Here is an 18,136-nt window from a genome sequence, read left to right as displayed (position 1 = left end):
TAACCCGTAGTCCGGTCGTGTGTGCGTGCGCTTTGTGTCTGAAAAGCAGCTTCGCTCTCTCCCAAGCAGGCCCGGGCCTCGCCAGGCCGCCTGCAGTGCGGACTGGACCTGCCAAGGCTTCAGGGTCCGGAGGTGCTGCTGGCCGCTCGAAGCTCGCCTGACCCGTGGCCACCCGACTGCGCGGCGCAGAGGCCCCCGGCCCACGGCCACCTCGCCTCGGCCGGCCACTCACCGTTGGTCAGGTGGTACTTCTTCGCGTTGCTGCGGAGCCAGCTGATGGCCAGGTGGGCAGACTCCTTCATGACGTCGCCTAGCTGGCCGGTCAGCGTGAGCTGGCCTTCGCCGTCCATGCGACTTGCCTCCACGAACATGATTTCCCCGCCCAAGGGTGTCCAGGCCAAGCCTATCGCCACTCCTGGCTGACTCAAGCGCTCAGACACCTTGGGGAGGAGAAGGAAGATGGTCAAGGGCCAAGCGAGGGCCAGACCGCGTGGAGGCCGGTGGGCCCGACCGCACCACGCCGCAAGGGCCCCCTGCCCTGCAGGCCTGAGCTTAAGCCAACCCCATGGGACTCGGGGCCTCGCGTGACCTAGAGTCACACCGCCTCCTACAGATGGCTTTCTGCCAGAGGAAGCTGAACTTCCTCCTCTAGCACTGACCTGAAGCAATGTTACCTTAAAACACGTGCGAATAAAATAACTTCGATTCTAAAAAGCCGCACCTAATTTCACATCTCCTAATTTCCAAGGAACAGACCCAACCGTTCTACCCATGTTAACGTCTTTGCCAGGCTGCATGTGTACACGTGCTCCGGGCCCTCGCTGCACGTCAGTAACCGCAGGCCTGTGTCGCAGCTTTAACGCACTCGGAAGTGGCAGCTCCGGAGGCCAGGGCGGGGGCGGCCGCCGCCGCTCACCTTCGCCCCTTGCTGCTCCGGCCTCCACGTGCAAGGTCCTTCCCCGCGGGCCCGAGGCCCAGCGTGCGGCCTGCCAGTTTCAGACCGGACGTGTCGCTTGCCTGAGGCCACGGGCCTAGGCGAGGGGCCAGGCGCGTGAACACACCCGCGTTGCAAAAACACGCAGAGCAACAGGCGAGGGACGGCCGTGCTGAGGGACGGTGGCCGCACCCCTGGGGCCGCGACGTGCCCGGAAGCCGTCACCGGAGGGACTGCGCACGGGGCACATTCCCCTAGCACGCCCCCAGGTGTGGGGCCCCGTGGGCGGGCCGAGGGCCTGGCTTCTGGTCACAAGGCCACGTGGCTGATGCCCCTTTTCCATGGGCCTTGGGCGGTGACAGTCCTGATTTTAGCAGGGGCTCCGAAGCCACGGTGGCAGCCACCGAAGGTGCTGGGCACTTGTTTTTGGTAGTGAACGTAAAAGCCTCTGTTTAAGGTCGGTTCTGTATTTTTAAAGTCCAATTCTAAGTAACTTCCTATGACAGTCACAGAGCCTTGAAAGGCACAGCGCGGCCTGGCCGAGCGGACCCCCAGGCCTCTGACCTCGCTCCCCGCAGCTCTGGCCCAGGACGAGCCCCCAGGGCGATGCCGCCCAGCGCAGGCGGCTCGCGCCTCCCATGCCCACGCCCTCCGCCACGCCCCCGGGAGCACAGCCTATGGGGACGCAGACTTGCTGCGGGGTCGTCGGGGACGGTCAGCGGCCCGGCTCTTACACTGGGACTGGGTGGCAGAGTGTCAGGCCAGAGCGGCTTTCTAAGAGAGGACGGGCTGGGTCTGGCTCTGTGACAGCCAGGTTGTCACACTAAGCACTGCGTTCCATACCAGAGAGGGGGAGTCTCCGATCTTGAGACAAAGTTCAGCGGCCCCAAACTCCCACGCCAACTGCTGCGCCCGGCCACCCGGCCATCCAGCCACACGCTGTGGCCACCGACAGAACAGGACGCTCACCTCCATGTCATACATCGGCGGCCCAAGGATGTCCTTGAGCGCGTGGAAGTCGATCAAGATGGGCATTTCGGGCGGGAGGGCCAGGTCGGGGCTGTCGCTGATGGACTCGGGCTCTGTGTCCTTGAAGACGTGTTCTCTGCCACCTGAGAGACACAACGTTATTTGGGCCTGAGGATCCCCCCGCCGGAGACGCCAAACCGGGGCGCGGTGGGGCCCGGGGCCCAGGTGCCGCCTGGCGTGGTGTGTGTGGCTCCACCTGCCGTCTGTCCCCCGTCAGCGCGTGGGCCCCCGGAGGCCGGCGCCCTCGCCTGTCCTTCTGACCTTGACATTCCTTAGCCAGGGCCAGTACCGAGTGCAGTGGTCCCCTCGGACGGTTCCGCTGGACCGGCAGGACCCAGGCCTAAGCGCCCTCTTCAGGGCGGCCCCTCGGGTGTCCTGTGTCCTGACGGGCGACGTGAGCTGGGAAATGACAGAACCATCGGGCGATGCCTCTCGGGAACACACAGCTCAGCTCCGCGAGGCGTCCCCAGTGGGGACGGACGGGCGGGACGGCGGTGCCGGGGGAGAAGGTGCAGCCGCCCGGAGGCCCCGCGGGGACTGCTGTTCCCATACAGCCCAGGGCCGAGCCCCCGACACCGGGCAGAGCCACCTGCCGGGCCCCCTCCCTGAGGGTCTGATTCCTGCCTGAGAGGAGGAGAAGGTTCCTCGAGGCCAGAAGCCTAAGATGAGTAGAGGTTTAAAACCTAAAGGGACCGTTCGGCTCTATCATCCTCATTCCTAGCTCTTCTCATTTTGCCATAATTCTCGTTCTCGTACTGTCTCATGAAGCGTTTGAAATGACTTCCCCTCACAGCCCTTTTCTGCATAACCCGCCCTCTGGAAGTGGTTCCTGTGTGGGTTCTTGCTCAGTGTCAGTATGAAGCCGCCTGACACTGCGCATCTGCACCTGTTTGTCTCGTTGCGCTGAGTCCCCCATCGGGGCCTCGCGAGGCTGTGAGAACTGGTTTTCACCGACTCCTTCTGAGACCACTGACTGTGCTGAACAACACCAGACCCTAATTCCCCTACTTACAGGCAAGCGGCTGACCATAAATATTCTTCCTCGAACAACGATCCACTATAATCTTTCTATTATCCCACCTGCCTTTTAAACCCTGTTGCTTTTGTTCTGTTTAATGCCAGTGAAGACCCCACAAATACAAAGACAAACTGCTCACACAGACCTGTGTTTCTGGGCCTCCTCCAGAGGCTCCTTGGGCATGCTGGAGGCTTCCGCCTCCTTTGAAGCTTGTGGCCTGAAGTTACTTTTTTCCCCGGCAGTAACTCTCAGTCCAGCAATATTTTTATAACATTCAAAATAATTAGCTCGCTGAATTACTTGAAACTTCTAAAACGACTTTTATCTTATACTCTAATTTTAAAAAATTCATCACTTAATGAGAAACTTGCAGTTACTTAGCCAGCTCCATCTGAACTTTGCGGCATGAAACCCTAATGCAGGCGTTTTTGTAGAAATTTTTCTCTTGGCTTGGTTGAGGCCGTAAATACTGATTCGGGATACCTTATAATTATCTTACGAAAATCTGGAGGAAGGTCATTTACAGTAACTCAAGGGCATCTTATAATATTACAAACAGCTTGGAGTCCATGAGCCTCTGATACAAACTATGACCAAAATCATCCTTGAGAAAAAAGTATTTATCCTAATTATTTATTCATCTGGATGTCGTAGGTAATATCTTAACTACCCAAGTATGCTTAACTATGTTATTACTTAGGATTTTTTCTGTGAATCATGGATTAAAAAAACAAATAAATGTCACTATGAAAAACTGTATGTGCTGTCACAGTCCACGAGCTGTTTGAACAAGCTCTGGACTGTTTCTGGGCTACCTTGAAACGGCTCCTCTGCTCGCGGACGTTGAAACGCGCAGACACCAGGCGCTGTGTCACGACGGTTTCCGCTGCCCGCAAACCCCTCCGAACGTAAGATCCTACCTGACACAGCCTCTCAGTCCTAAACACGCATTTCAAACTGTGTTAACTGGATGAACCCATTTCACTCTCGGCCCTTCTGTCACATCACAGACAAGGACAGAGAGACGTTCGCTCCGTTGCTTGAGGCCACAGCACAGAGGGAGTGTTCCAAAAATAAAAAAGGGAGATTTAGGAGGATGTGGGCTTCGCATGCGGAAAGGGCAAAAAGACAGACTCATGGAACGACCCCTTTGTAAGGTGCCGTATGCCTGGAATCAGTGCCACGTTGCATGTCAACTGTAATTAAAGTTTAAAAAAACAGTTAACACGTGTTTTGTAGATGTATCAGACCCCGTATTCTCACAATAAAGTAAGCCAGAGAAAAGAGAATGTTAAGAAAAATCATTAAAAAAAAGGGAAAAATAGGTTCTCTACTGTCACTGTCGGCTACACAAGGATTCTTTTTTTCTCGGACATTTTCTTAGATGTCTTTCTAACGACAGCTGACAGGCAGCGCTGTCAGCTTCAGTGACGACCTGACCACATTCCCCGCCGCCCTGAACGTCCTTCCGGCGACCGACCTCACGGCCGGAAGCTGGGACTTCCGAACCCCCCGCCCCCAGCGGTTCAATTCTTGACGGCTTATCACCCACCTAGGGCGCTTTTTAAAAATTCAGATTTTTTTAAGTGGTGGTCTGAACATGTGTTTATCTTTAAAGTTCCTCTCCAAATCCTATTGAAATGACAAAAATTTTTAAAAAGGAAAAAACCCCAAGAACAAAAAGAATGAGAAAGACGCGGGAAAGAGCGGGCGGGACACGCCGGCACCGCTCCGGAAAACAGGACGGGCGAGGCGTCGGGGGGCTCCGCCGCCTGGCGGAAGTGGGGCCCGCTGTTGGGGGGGGGAGGCTGCCCCCAAGACCGTACAAGGAACGATCGCCTGACCCCACACGCGCTGCACAGCGCGGGGCGAGCACGGGAGAAGCGTGGGGGCCGCCGCCCGTCTCCCCCCCCAACGCCTCTGAAGCCGGAGAGACCCGCGTGGCCAGCCGGCGACGCTGCAGCCTGGAGGACGCGGCCCGAAGCCGCACTAGCGACAGCGGCCGCGGGACCCTGCGCGGCCGGGCGGGGCGCTCCTGCCCGCGGGCGGCGTCCGCGTCCACTTCCCCGTCCACCGGTGCCATGCTCCCCCGGCCCCCGCGCGTCCCCAGCCCCGACGGCGCGCGACCAGGGCACAGACCTTCCCCCTCGGGGGCCGTGTCGGGACACTCCAGCTTGGCCTCCTTGCGCTGACCCTCTGCCACCTTCACAGCCACCGCGCGGCAAATGGCCCCGAGCTTCCGGTCCAGGGAGCGGACCCCCGCCTCCCTGGTGTACCTGTGGTCGAGGAAACGCGTTTTACTTTTGGCCAAACGCCACCTGTACAAACAGAAGTAACGTGCGTACCATTGATACCAAACGGCACGCGTTGAAAAGTTCATCATTTTCTTGAGTACTAACTCCTTCACATTTGACATTTCCTTATTAAAGTTTGTTAGTTCTTAAATATTCAGAAGTATTTTCAGCCACAACTTCCTCTTTCCACAGATGATCTTTATTTCCTAGACTCGAAAGTGAACCCTTGGTTCTTCAACTTATATTGCCAGAGTTAAAACTGCCAACAAAACGCCGTTTGCTCCGTGTGAAGAGCTTTCCTAAATAAGCTGTCAGCCTAAGAAACTTCTGGATAAATCACGTGAGACGAAGTCTGGTTTCTACTAGGAACTGCGCTAGTCGCCTCTGGTCAGTACATTTTCACTGGCGGGACGTCTAAGGCGCAAGCATTGTGATTCTGTGTCAGACACTGAAAGTGACCGAGCAGAGCGGCCTTAAAAACCCCGGTCGGTAGCCGCGGACCCCATGCGCCACTCCACAAACCCTTCCAGGACGGGCGCCACCATTTCTGGTCACCGGCTTCGCAGCGCCCTGCACAGGCGGCGTAAGGTAGGGAGGACGCGGTTTGGTCTGAAAAACTGGATCTGCTCGGGCAGCTGTCACGTTCGCATTCGAGACCTCGAGGAAGCAATGCTTTAAGTTACACTTGACGTTCGAGGCCACGCAGTCTTGGGTGCCCAGCGAAGGGGTTCCACACCGCGTAACGTGGGGGGCGGCGCCCTGCTGAGTCTGGTGCCCAGCGGACCCTGGACGCCCCAGGCTGTGTCGCACCTGGGACGACGTCCTCGCTGCCGGCCTGTGCCCCGCCCCTCCCCCCTCCCCCCCCCACGGCCCTCCTGTCTGGCACCATCTCTGGACCTGCGACTGCTTCTGTTTGCTTGGTGGTGGTGGGTGGATTTTGTTCCTCAGATGCCACGCGGAAGTGAGGTCCCGTGGCATCTGTCTTTCTGGCTGACTTATTTCCCGCAGCACAGCTCCCGCCAGGCCCGCCCGTGCCGTCGCGAACGGGAAGACCTCGCTCTCTTCAAGGCCGCGCGACATCCCGTCGCAGGGATGCGCCCGCCTTCCTCACCCGCCTGTCACAGACGGACTCGCTGCCGGGGCTGCAGGCTTTTGAAGGCCTGGCCAAGCACCACGGAGTGGGGCCCTCCCCCCGAGGGCGAGGCGGCTGCGGGGCGCGGCCCTGCGTGCTCTGGGGGGGTGGGGGTGGACGACGACGACAAAGGTACGGCTGAGGGCCAGGGCGCACACCGGCCCCGCTTGGTGTTTTAAGCTGGAGAGCGAAGCGTCACCAGCATCGAGCGAGGGCTGCGCAATGTCACTCAGCGGTGACTTGAACGTGAAGATGGTACTGGTGCCGCTTCTCAGTGGACACAGAACTCAGGCTCTCAATGACGGTCTCGATGAAAAAAGGTCAGCTTGCTGCAGCGGTAGCTGAGACGAGCCACGCAACACTCACAACTGCGGACTTCTTTAAAAATTTCATCTGGGCTTTGAAATATTCAACCCCATCAGCGCAGAACGGAACAGAGCACGATTCGCAGAAACGCACATGCAAAAGCTAGAAGTCCCAGGTGAGGGCCCAGGTGAGGGCCCAGGTGAGGGCACGTGCGGCAGGCAGCAGAGTGGCAGTGACGGCCCCGAGGGAGAAGGGCAGGGTCCCTCTCACAGCCCAGGCTGTTTAGTGACGCCCGCGAGGCTGAGTCCCGTGCTGGGTGTTTAATTTTAAAAGGGACACAGGCATCACAGGAGTCATTCAACAGAAGGCTGGTCGGGGAGGGCGAGGTCTTGAAGGGGGCTCGAGACGACCGGCGGGGAGAGCAGGCATGTTCAGTCCGCAGGTGACAGCGTTCACGGATGTGGCCGGTGTGAGGGAGGCGTGAGCCTTGCGTTCCGGGGGCTCCCCTAGGGCGGGACTGGAGGGTGCGGGGAGGGGCGCGTGGAGACGAGCTCTGTCACGGCTGTTCACCCGCCAGGGAGCAGGGTGCTCGGGCGCCGGGAGCCCAGGCAGGCTGGCTACCCTGGAGGCAAGTGTGACGGGGCGACTTCCAGGCCCCCTGCCCACCTCCTGAACCTTATGGGTCTATGACCATGACATGGGAAAGGATGGAAAATCCATCAAAAGATGAAAACCATGTCCTAAGTCTGGTGACTTACTAAATACCTAAATCTTGCCTGGACTAGCAAATACCTGAGCTGTGTTTAAAAATATTAAAACTGCTCAGAGGAACGTCCTGTCACAGCTTTTAATGGTGATGGTTGGAGCTTGCAGGTATGTATCTTAAACAGTTCTCCAGGCGACGACTGGGAAACACAAATAACGGTCACTCTTCGGAGCGACTATTACGTAGACCAGATGAGCTATGGGTGTCTTACTCGCTCGCTCATGTTTTACAGAGGGGGGAGCTATCAGAAAGGCTACGTGACTTCTTGAGAACTCCCCAAAGGCGTCAGGGGTGTTATCTGGAATGATGATCTCGCTGGAAGACGGTGGCCTATAAATCCCCTAATTTATTTCTCCTACCTTCGCCCATAAGGTAAGTCACCAGTCAGGAAAAGGGACTCCCAGCTCAGACTTAGTCTTTCTGTTTGGCGCATAAATTTAAACCGATTTTCAAAGAAGGCTGGCTTAGATCAGAAGGCAATCGGACCGGCCGAACTAAGCCGAAGTTCAAGGCGAGAAGAAGCTTTGCTCCTCTGAAAGCAGCTGGGCCGGGCCGCCCGAGGGGCGCTCGGCGGGGACGCAGCGCCGCGGTGGGCCAGATGCGGCGACCCCGCCCGCCCGCCGAACTCCCTTCTGTAGATCAGACTGCGCAGTAACCGCGAGCCGTTCGTGTGCCGCCTGCCACGGGCGTAGGCGCTCAGTAGCTCACCCGGGGAAGAACCTTCTCGACTGCTCCTGCGATAACTCTGGAGGTGAAAGCTCTAAGGGTTTTCAAACTCTTGGAGAGATGAAAAGGAAAACTGAGTAACTTAAAACAGACGTCTGCAAGCAGCGTCTCGCTTAAGAGAACTCGACTTTTAAGATGCTGGGCCATAAACCGTGCCTCAATATTTTCTCTGTTTTTCGTTCTTAACATTATCAATTAGCTATTGTGGAAAAGGTGAAATTCTGGCTCGACTAAAGTCCTCGGCTGTGAAGAAGCTCTAGACGCTGTCTGTGAGGTTCTGCCGGACGGCCCTGTGCAGACCCAGAGCCATGGAAACGCGGGCTGGGCCTCCGCCGACGGAGAGGGACGGAGGCCGGGAGCCGCCTCGCGGGACAGGAGCCTCGGGGCGCTGACTGACCTGGTGATGATGTCCAGGGTCGTGGGCTGAGGGATCTGGATCTGCAGAGGGGTGAGCCCGTGGTGCTCCAGCTGCTTAGGGATCAGGTGCCGGTGGGCGATCTCGATCTTCTCCTCCTGCGTGTACCCTGGAAAGCAATGGCCTGGCATCGCAGCCACTCCCCCGGCTCCCGCGGCGCCAAGGCTCTGCTGACGGGTCGAACGCAGAGCCAGTGGGTCTTGGGTTTAGAATGAATTTAAACCTCACGTCCATCAGAATAAAGAAACTGAACGTCCAGTCAGCAACGGTTAAAATTTCCACGCTTTTCACAAATGAAATGAGATGAGAAACAAAACCTCAGTCTAACCTTAGAGGTAACTATCTCGTTAACTCCAGTCTGGGTTTTTATTATTTACTAGGAAAATAACACCTCTCTCTCTTTCACATAATGTGATACATAACTGAAAAAACTTACAAATACAACAACAGCAAGACTTCCACCACACGAGCAGCGGCCTCCAAGGGGACAGCTGTGTGAGAGACATTTCCAGAACTCTGACGTGGATTTTGGCACCGAACCGAACCAAAAACTAAGATGTCCCTATGAAAGGTTTTTCCCTCTACGTCTTGGAATTATACACATGTGAAATTTATACATTTAAAAGTCTAAATAGTTCTGATTTATTTAAAAGCCTCGAGGAGTACAGATGTACTGTCTTTAAACCTGTAAGACAAAATTCCCCCTACACTAATTGCCCTTTTCCAATTTAACAAGCAACATTTAAAAGATGAATTGATGAGGCACCGTTTGAGTAGAAAAAGGAAATAAAAAATGCAGGGAAGGTAAGTGACCAAACCTGCAGGAAGAAGGGGCCACGCGCCCGCCTCTCACGCAGCTGTCCCGATGGACTCACTTCGCATTAGCGCTGCTTATGCATTTTCTGCCTTAATTTGGAGTTTCCAGCAACTGGGTCTCGTGACTTCTTTGTTTGTGGCATAAATATGTACAAAGCAATATTTTACTCTGCTGTATTTTAAAGCTAAGTATGGGAATTGCTGGGCTCGCAGATAACTAAGAAATCCAACTATCATTCACTTAACAGTAAAGATATATTTCAGAATAATATGAAATATATGCTTAGATTATATATAGAATCTCGATCTATTTAGATTCTATTCTATTTGCATTTTAACAAATAGCCACTGATAATAGATGTCTTCTAAGGAAAAATGACTCCGAGCAATTAAAATAAGGTGAGAACACTGGGATTTACTTCGTGTTGGTACCTAAAGGATGTTTTTGCACACTTTGCACACAGTAAAAATATATATGCAGAGGTATTTGACAGACCTAACTAAAAAGAGGAAGAATTTAAAAGCATCCTGCACTACTATTTAAAGCGAGGCCAGAGGCAATACAGCGAAAGTTTGGCAACTTTGACCCGTCTCTTACTGAATGAGAGCGAATGTCACACTTTCCTAGAGACGCCAAAAACTTCAAAATCTGATAAACAGGAAGCTCAAATGACCATGTGGAGATCTCTTTTTAGTTTTTAGAGATTTACTTTGAAAAAAAAAATTATTTTTATAATTTTAGAAATTGCTTTGAAGATGAATACCTTCTTTTTTATTAAAAAAAAGAAAAAATCATTCCTTAATGCTAAATTCAATCTGAAATTGCTATGCAAAATTTATTCTTGCTACGCTGTCATGGTCAAAGTCAGCAAACAAATAAACAAGTTCTGCTGGTCCAGACTCTGAATCTACGTAAAAGCTGGTTTATGCACCAGACTCGGGATTTCTGAAGGTCACGCACTGGCAAAACAACTTTTTACTCAAACTTCACAGCCTGACCAGTTCCAGAGGGTGCGGCTCGGAGAGGCACAAACACAGTGACGGGTTCAGCCCCGACGCGGTACCTGGCACCGGAATGACCTCCATTCGGTCCAGCAGGGCGGCGGGGATGGTGGCGGTGGTGTTGGCGGTGGCTATGAAGAGAACTTGGGAAAGGTCGAAGGCCACGTTTAGGTAATGATCTGTGAAGTTATGGTTTTGTTCCGGGTCCAGCACCTATGGGAGAAGAGTAAACATTAACCCAGTTCGACGGTTCCAACCGAGAGCTGTCTGAACGCACACGCACACGGAACGGCCACGGAACGGCCACGGGGCTGCTGTTCTGGCCCGATGCAGCGGGTCGGGGCGGCCGGGGACGCCAGGAGCACCCCAGCATCGTTCTTCACACCCCCCCCCTTCTAGACGCTGCGCTTTAAAATACGAAAATGGTCAAAATCAACTTTTTTAGAATTCTAGAAGTTGAATGGCAACAGTCTGAAAGCGTTTAAGAACAAATGGATGACCACGGCGGGCTCCGTGGTGCTTTAACTTGCTCTATTCCCACCCTTTCTCTTGTCCCAAGTGCGCGGTGGCCGTGAAAGCCAGTGGCCTCGCAGCCACAGGGAGCACGTCGGACCAGAGTGCTCCCACAGCCCCATCTCCCGAGAGCGGCCAGCACTTGCCCTGTCTGGGTGTTCCCTGTAATCGTCACTCTCAGGGATTTGGGTTTATTTGTCCCAGCTCGGAGGACACGCTGCGTGGACAGCCCCGTCGCTGGGGGACTTGGCAAAGACGAGCAGCAGCTGCCCAAGGCGGGGACACCGGTTAGCCCAGACCAACGAGAGGCTGGTCACAAAACTAATGAGGAAAAACCGAGGAATGAGATACTTGGGGGGGGGGGGTGCTTTATAAAGCTCTGAAACGCTCCCGGGATCGAGAAGGTCACGGGCTGGACTGCAGCGTGACCAGGAGAGCTCTGGGGAGCCCCCCCCCCCCACTTCCCCTCTGCTGACAGCGGGGCTGAGGCGGAGCTGCACGTCACCGGCCCGCGCTCCGGCCCGGCACACGCAGCGTGCGAGGGCTGCTGACACCTGTGCTCACTTCACTACTGAACCCAGTGGCGGGTCCTCGTAGAGACAAACAGGGCAAAGGCCAGGCCTGGGGCCTGATGGAGCATCTCTGAGGATGGGCGGCCGGTGGGGGAAGCCTTGGAGATGAAGAGTCACAAACTCCTAACGATGTTTCCCCCAACCCACTCCAAGCTTAATTTTCATGTAAATTATAACAATCAAACTACCAATCAAATATGAAGAGAACAAAGACATTTTCGGATATGCAGAACTGAAAGACATTTGCCACCCAAGCCGCTTTCTCAGGAAACTACTAGGGGATCAATGGCACGAAAACAACAGAATAAGCCAAGACAGAGGAAGACGTGAAGTACAGGAAACGGGGATCCGGGCGGGAGGTGAAGGGAGAACCCGGGGGCCCGAGGCCTGGAGCTAAGCCTGGCAGAACGCCCGGGGGGCCGAGAGTCTCGCAAGGAGAATTAGACAACAGGTAAAGGAAACAAAGAAACGAGACAGTTACTACCTCTAAGAAGATTTTTAAAAACAGGTACAGAGAAACAAAACGGAAAACAAAACAAAACAAAAAACAAAACCACCACATTTGACCACCCAGCTCAGCTGTGAAAAGCACTTATATAATAATTATAATGTTGCAAATACTCAATAATGACTTGACAAAAGACAGATGACGTTCACACCAGGAGACCGGGGCACAAATGAGGTGGAGGAGGGGCGGAGGGAAAGAAAGCCAGCGAAACCTTTGCCTCCCACAACGTCCCAGGCCGCAGACTCCGGGCAGCAGTCTGGCCTTGCTCGCTCGAGCGGGTTAATCAGCTACAAGTTAGAGGTCAAAGAAATGAGAAATGGCAGCCCGGGGACGAGGCTCGCTTGCTATTTTTTGTGGTAACCTTGTAGAATTACAGGTCTCTAACAACGAGCATGTGGAAATTCTGTTAAACTGATAAAAATAAAGGAAAAGAAAAAACTTGAGGGATCTGTGAGACATTTTAATTTAAACATCAAATTGCTTCGGATTTCAGTCTCAGACTGTTCTTTCCGTGACTGAGCCCACACGGCGGGGGCGGTACCCGAACGAGATGCTCTCGTCGACTGAGACCTGACTGGGGTGCTCGGGGCGACGTCACCTAAGATGCTCTGGTCCTACTCGTGCCGCAGCTGGGGACAGGGGGCTGAGTCTCACCTCGAGCAGAGCCGCCGCCGGGTCCCCCTGCAGGCTTTTGCCCAGTTTGTCGACCTCGTCCAGCAGGAACACCGGATTGTTCACCCCCACGGTCTTCAGGCCGTTGATGATGCGACCGGGCATGCTGCCGACGTAGGTGCGCCTGCAAGGGGCGAGCGGCACGTCACCCGCAGGCTCGCGGCGGGCGGGCGCGGCCCCACCAGAAGGGACAACTCAGGGCTGGGAAGAGCCACTGAGCTCTCGCAGTGATTCACAAAGAGGCGCCACACGCGTACGAAGCCCCACGACACAGCGAAGCGTTACGAGACTCAGTTCTCCCCTCGTTTTCCATTTAAGTCTGGCTAAGTTACCCCCGATATTGGAAGAACTGGATGTAGTAGGTGCCATTCGGTGAGACTGAAAACCACGACACTGAAGTCACGTAGTTATGATTCTCCTCGAGATTTCAAAACGTCCACAGGACCCTGCGCATCTAATTCCCAAGCCACTCACGGTTTTCGGGGTGCCCCCGGCACCCCCGCCTCCGACATGACCGCCTTCCTACGCAACGAAGCGGCGGCCCCAGGGCTGGCTAAGGCACGTCGTCTTCGTGAGGGAAATCGGACTGGTTCGAAGGCCACTCAAAACGTAGACACCCTCCCACCCCCCGAGAAAAATTCCGAACCGTAACTTCCAGAGGGAATGATGTTATTAATGGTAGCAAGAGGCGCTGCTGCGAACAGCATTTATGTCGGAATTCCGTGAACTCCGGCCTTTCGAAAGCGGCTGCGCTCACCGGCCACTCACTGGCACAGCCGAGTCCGGCCAGGTCTTTTGTTGGGCATTAAAACGTCAGAGGCGGCTTTGTCGCAGTTGATGGAGAATCATCTACATGATCGCGACCGAGTGGGGTGCGGCGTTAAACAAAAGCAGAGACGTCAGACTGAAAAGAGCTCCTCTCCGACAAGGCCCGCGACGCTCCGCGGCAACGCACGCCCTTAGTCCCTTAGTCACAGCCGCGCTGCCCGAGCCCCAGGCGCAGCACGTGCTGCCGGCGGCGGCGGCCGTCTCGAATGGAGTAACCTCCGATGGCGCGGGAATGCCTTCGGTCCCGGAAGGGTGACCGAGCCCCCGGGACCAGAGGCACCACAGCAAACGTCCTGTTTCAGGAGTAAGCGCACTCGAGGCTGCAGAATGGGGCACAGGAAGGACAGCCCTCGAGCTGGTAAATGCTCTGAAACTGCATTTCTTGAGAGAATTTACAGGTATAATTTTATTATCCAACAGCTGGTAAATGACTCCTGAAGAGTTAATATCATCAACATGAATTGTAGCACAACTGGCATGTTTCACCAAGGAACTAACGAAAAACAGATTATTACATAAACATGATTTCAGAAAACTTCATCCTTAAGGAAGTTATTTTATATTTAATGTCTACGAACTGCTTTAAAGTACTTAAATGTAACATTTAAATATAAAAATACAAGTTTTAAAAACTGATTCATAAAGTGGACAGAAAAATCCCAACGGAGATAAACCTCAACAAGGAATACCGACAAGACGGACAAGCTGCAGGAGTGGATACGGAGCGGAACGGAGGCCGGTGAGATTCTTCATCCTTTGAAGCCGCTCGAAATAATAGGAACGGAGACAATGGGCCACTGTTCAGTCGGACCGCTGTTACTATCCCAGTTTGAGATCCAAATGCAAATCGAATCCTTCTTTTTCTTCTCCACCTCCTACGTCATTATCATTTAACTCGCAAAGACAAAGCTTTGGTTACTTTTAAAATCACCTCCCAACGTGTTAGCACCTTCCTTCACATAAAGAGGTACTTCTAGCAAAAGGCTGAAGTCCCCGGACGGGAAAACAGGGAAAGTGAGTTTCAAAAATCAAGAGAACCAGCAAGGAAGATAGCATAAAGCAGCTCTTTCAGCGGCTATTTTAGAACCGCAGAACAGTGGTGCCCACTCAGACGCAGAGGAAAAACAAAACTGCATGGACTCTCATTGCGACCACGTGACCAACACTTGCATGCCAAGCCCTGGGCGTCTCCGAAATGCCCGGACTCTCCCCTGGAGCCCCTTGTTCCCACGCGCTCCAGCCCGCGGCCACGCTGGGGTCCTCGGCTGCTCCTCCTCCCCTCCCGTTCCCCTCCTGCCCATCACCCCGACAGAAGCTTGCCCGCGGCTCACCGGCCCTGCCAACCTCCCTCCGCCCCAGCAGCCACACCCACTCTCGCCTGCTTCCCACAGGCTCCGGAAGGCTGGGGGGTAGGTAGGAAGTCAGTCCCCAATGGCACAGGGCAGGCTGCTGTCACGTTGAAGCGAACCTCTCTCTGGTACAGTGACAGCTAGGGCACTTACCAGCAAGGTGCCCCCAAAATCAGGCTTAACAGATTTGTCTGATTCACAGACAAACCCACACACCCTCCACGGGGCAGTGATCACAGCTGCTACGCATGCCACCGTAGCTAAAAATCTTATGTTTAACACGTTTGAGGCAAATACACAGCCTTCTTTTACAAATCCTTAGAGTCGATTTTCTTAACGATACTCACACGCATGAAAGTATATGCACTTGAAAAAGTGAACAAGTTTTACACTTACCAGAATCAGTAAAGGTTTAAAGAAGAGATCAGTGTAAACCCTGCCATGTTCACAGGTGGAGAGACTATGGCCCTACACTGCCCACCATCGGGCACCATGAAAATACACTTTCCCACGGTTTTGCCACAAATTAAATAATTATGCCAAGAACAAGACATTTTTGGTACAATTTAAAAATCGGATTGAATTTTATAAAAAGTCATATTGAAACATGTAAATCTCAACTGATCCTCCTGGGAATTTAGAATTAAAATGATCGCAAAAGCTACACTTTACTGACTGCTCGCTGCGGGCCCGGCGCCGAGAAAGCACCTCCCACGTCTTCCCGAGGGATCCACGTCAACACGGAAAGCAGTGAAGACAAATCGCCTCCGGGTCATGTGCCCATGACATTAATTTCACAAACTCCTTCTGTAAATCTCATCCACTACTTAAATACTATGCTACTGGGAACAAAAGGGACAAACTGAAACACCTCTGAGTCCGCGAATCGGGTCACTGGGTGCGGAACACCTCCCCGAAGCTAAAACGAGGAGAGCTAGGCCCTAGATTCAGCTTCTTCAAGACTGGTGCAAGATGCCAACTTCTTTACAAAAGCAAACTACAGCCTCTAGTGGCACAAGTTGAGAATAAAGCCCAGGTAATAAAAATATCGTTTGAAACTGCCAGAAAGAATAGCAATCAGGCGGATCGTTTCATAAACTATATAAATGTCTAACCAATGTACTGGGTACTTGAAACTAATAATAACATAAAAATACTAAAAAAAAGGTGAAATACTAATTATAAAATAAAATCTTGATAACAACAACAAGAAGAATGACCCGACTCAATTAATTCCTTGACTGAACCTACAGCCCTCATTGCTTCTTCCTTCAGTTCTGGGAAGGATTTTTCTTTCCTGCATGAGAACTGTGAATAAGCAACTAAAAGGGAATAAAAAGAACCATTTGTTCGTGGAGAAGTCCCTGAAGGCTCCTATCCCTGCCTGAGGCCAGCGAGCCTGTGAATGAGGCCAGGGGAACACACGACGTCGTGAACTCATCGCATTCTCCCAGCGATGTAAGTTCGGTCGCACGCAGCTCACTGCGACCACGCGTTTGCGTCACCCTTGGGTGCCACCGCTTGGCAAAGCCTGCCCGGGGCCCTGGGCTGAGGGGACGGTCTGAGGACAGGAGTGCCGCCCTGTGTCATTACTTCCTACCACAGGGGAAGCAGTTTCTCTTGGAAGGGTTTTCGGGTCGGGATTTAATGGACACAGAGCGTGTTAGCTTCGGGGCGCACCGTGTTCTCTCATGAGCAGCTCGCGATCTCTGCGTTCTAACTGTTCCTCAACACACTGCGGCTCGTCGCCCCACAACTGTGGGGCAGAGGCTCGCGCCTTCCCGAAGCCCCTTCCGATCTGAGCGACGGACCACAGGGAACAAAACGGCGAGCGTCACATGCAGATCTGACTCCAACGTCGGTTAGTCAGATGTGGTTCTTACAGTTTAATGTATTTTTACAGAAAAAGTGTCAAAAATGCAAGAACGAGCCCTAATAATTATCCTAACCTTTCTCCTTAATACTCATACTGGAAACCAGCCTTCTGAAAAGGAAGTTTAGACCGCGAACCTAACAAATTTGTTCTCAAAGATCCCCTCCCACCTGCCCCGGCCCAACGGCACTTACCTTTTAAGCCCTAAGAGTCATGGGTCGCTACTTATGAAATGCTACTGGCCGAAATGCACGTGAAGGCATTACGGTGTCTAATCGTAACTTGTTTATCAGTGCACGCCAGTGAGATTGCAGGGGAGCCGAGGCCCCGACCAGCCACCCGCCGTCATACAAAAGGCCTGGCTCTCCTGGGTGTGCCACTGCGGAGGGCCCCAGGCTAGCTGGGAAGTTCCCTAAATGTCCCGTCTGCCCGGCATCACAGACGGCCCCCCAGAGGAAGAGGCACACTGCGCTTGGCTGTCGAGGGGGCTCTGCCCCGCCGAAAGGTAAGGAGAGAGAGAGGCCCCACCTGTGTCCCCGGATGTCCGACTGGTCGCACACGCCCCCCAGCGCGATCCTGTGGAACTCTCGGCCCAGGGTCTTGGCCACGGATCTGCCCACGCTCGTTTTGCCGACCCCGGGGGGGCCCACGAAGCACAGGATGGGGCCCTTCAGGCTGCTCTTCAGCTGCCGCACGGCCAGGTACTCCAGCACCCTCTTCTTCAGCTTTTCCATGGCGTAGTGGTCGTTGTCCAGGAGAACCCGGGCTGCTCGGATGTCCAGCCGGTCTGTCAAACAAGCCGACAGCGACAAGCTGAGCACGTGGCACTTGCAAGAGGAAGAACTGCTTACAAGGCTGGCAAGGCGCGAAAGGTTTTATTTTTAGAAAAAAAAGATGTGGCAAGGACAGACTTGGACCCTTCTGAACGCGTCTTTAGGGAGCCCCAGGCTTGGGATTTTTACTTTAGAAGATTTAGTAGCTACAGAAATGACAGGCACTACACACTGAAAAACTCGGACTTGCTCCTCATCTCATCTAGATGGCTTCCCAGACACACGCTGTGTCCACGGACACTGATCTCTACACATCCGCTTCTGCTGAAGCTGTTCCTCTTGCGGTGTTTTTTCTCATTACTTCCACGACCTGCGCTCATTCCAGAAAACCTGATGATATCAAAGACGAAGACGCCCCAGTCACCCATAACCTCCCGCCCCCCGGAGCACCCGCACCTCCACTCCAGCAGGTGTCATTCGGGTTCTGCGCGCGCGCGCGCGTGTGTGCGTGTGCAAGCCCGTGTGCTGCCTACATGCCTGTTTTTCGAAATGGCGATTATGTGAAGCCTTCAGGTTTGTAAAATGTCTTTTCGCTTCCTATATTGTGGCC

General features: G+C 53.8%; 1 protein-coding gene across 1 annotated transcript in view; it reads right to left on the bottom strand.

Annotated features, from left to right (window-relative positions):
• LONP2 (lon peptidase 2, peroxisomal) overlaps positions 1–18,136 on the bottom strand; it is a 37,699-nt gene that overhangs the window by 2,074 nt on the left and 17,489 nt on the right. Inside the window, exons 7-13 of the mRNA XM_036231237.1 lie at positions 17,282–17,540; positions 12,686–12,827; positions 10,501–10,651; positions 8,603–8,729; positions 5,121–5,257; positions 1,904–2,046; positions 233–440 (exon numbers count right to left, since the gene is read on the bottom strand). Coding sequence (XP_036087130.1) covers positions 233–440; positions 1,904–2,046; positions 5,121–5,257; positions 8,603–8,729; positions 10,501–10,651; positions 12,686–12,827; positions 17,282–17,540 — 1,167 coding nt within the window. The remainder of the gene's footprint in view (positions 1–232; positions 441–1,903; positions 2,047–5,120; positions 5,258–8,602; positions 8,730–10,500; positions 10,652–12,685; positions 12,828–17,281; positions 17,541–18,136) is intronic.

This window comes from Rousettus aegyptiacus, unplaced genomic scaffold, assembly GCF_014176215.1.
Source record: "Rousettus aegyptiacus isolate mRouAeg1 unplaced genomic scaffold, mRouAeg1.p scaffold_m13_p_14, whole genome shotgun sequence".
Classification (NCBI taxonomy): Eukaryota; Metazoa; Chordata; class Mammalia; order Chiroptera; family Pteropodidae; genus Rousettus; species Rousettus aegyptiacus.
The sequence above is the reverse complement of the archived record's forward strand: the minus strand, read 5'-3'. Positions and strand labels throughout refer to the sequence as shown.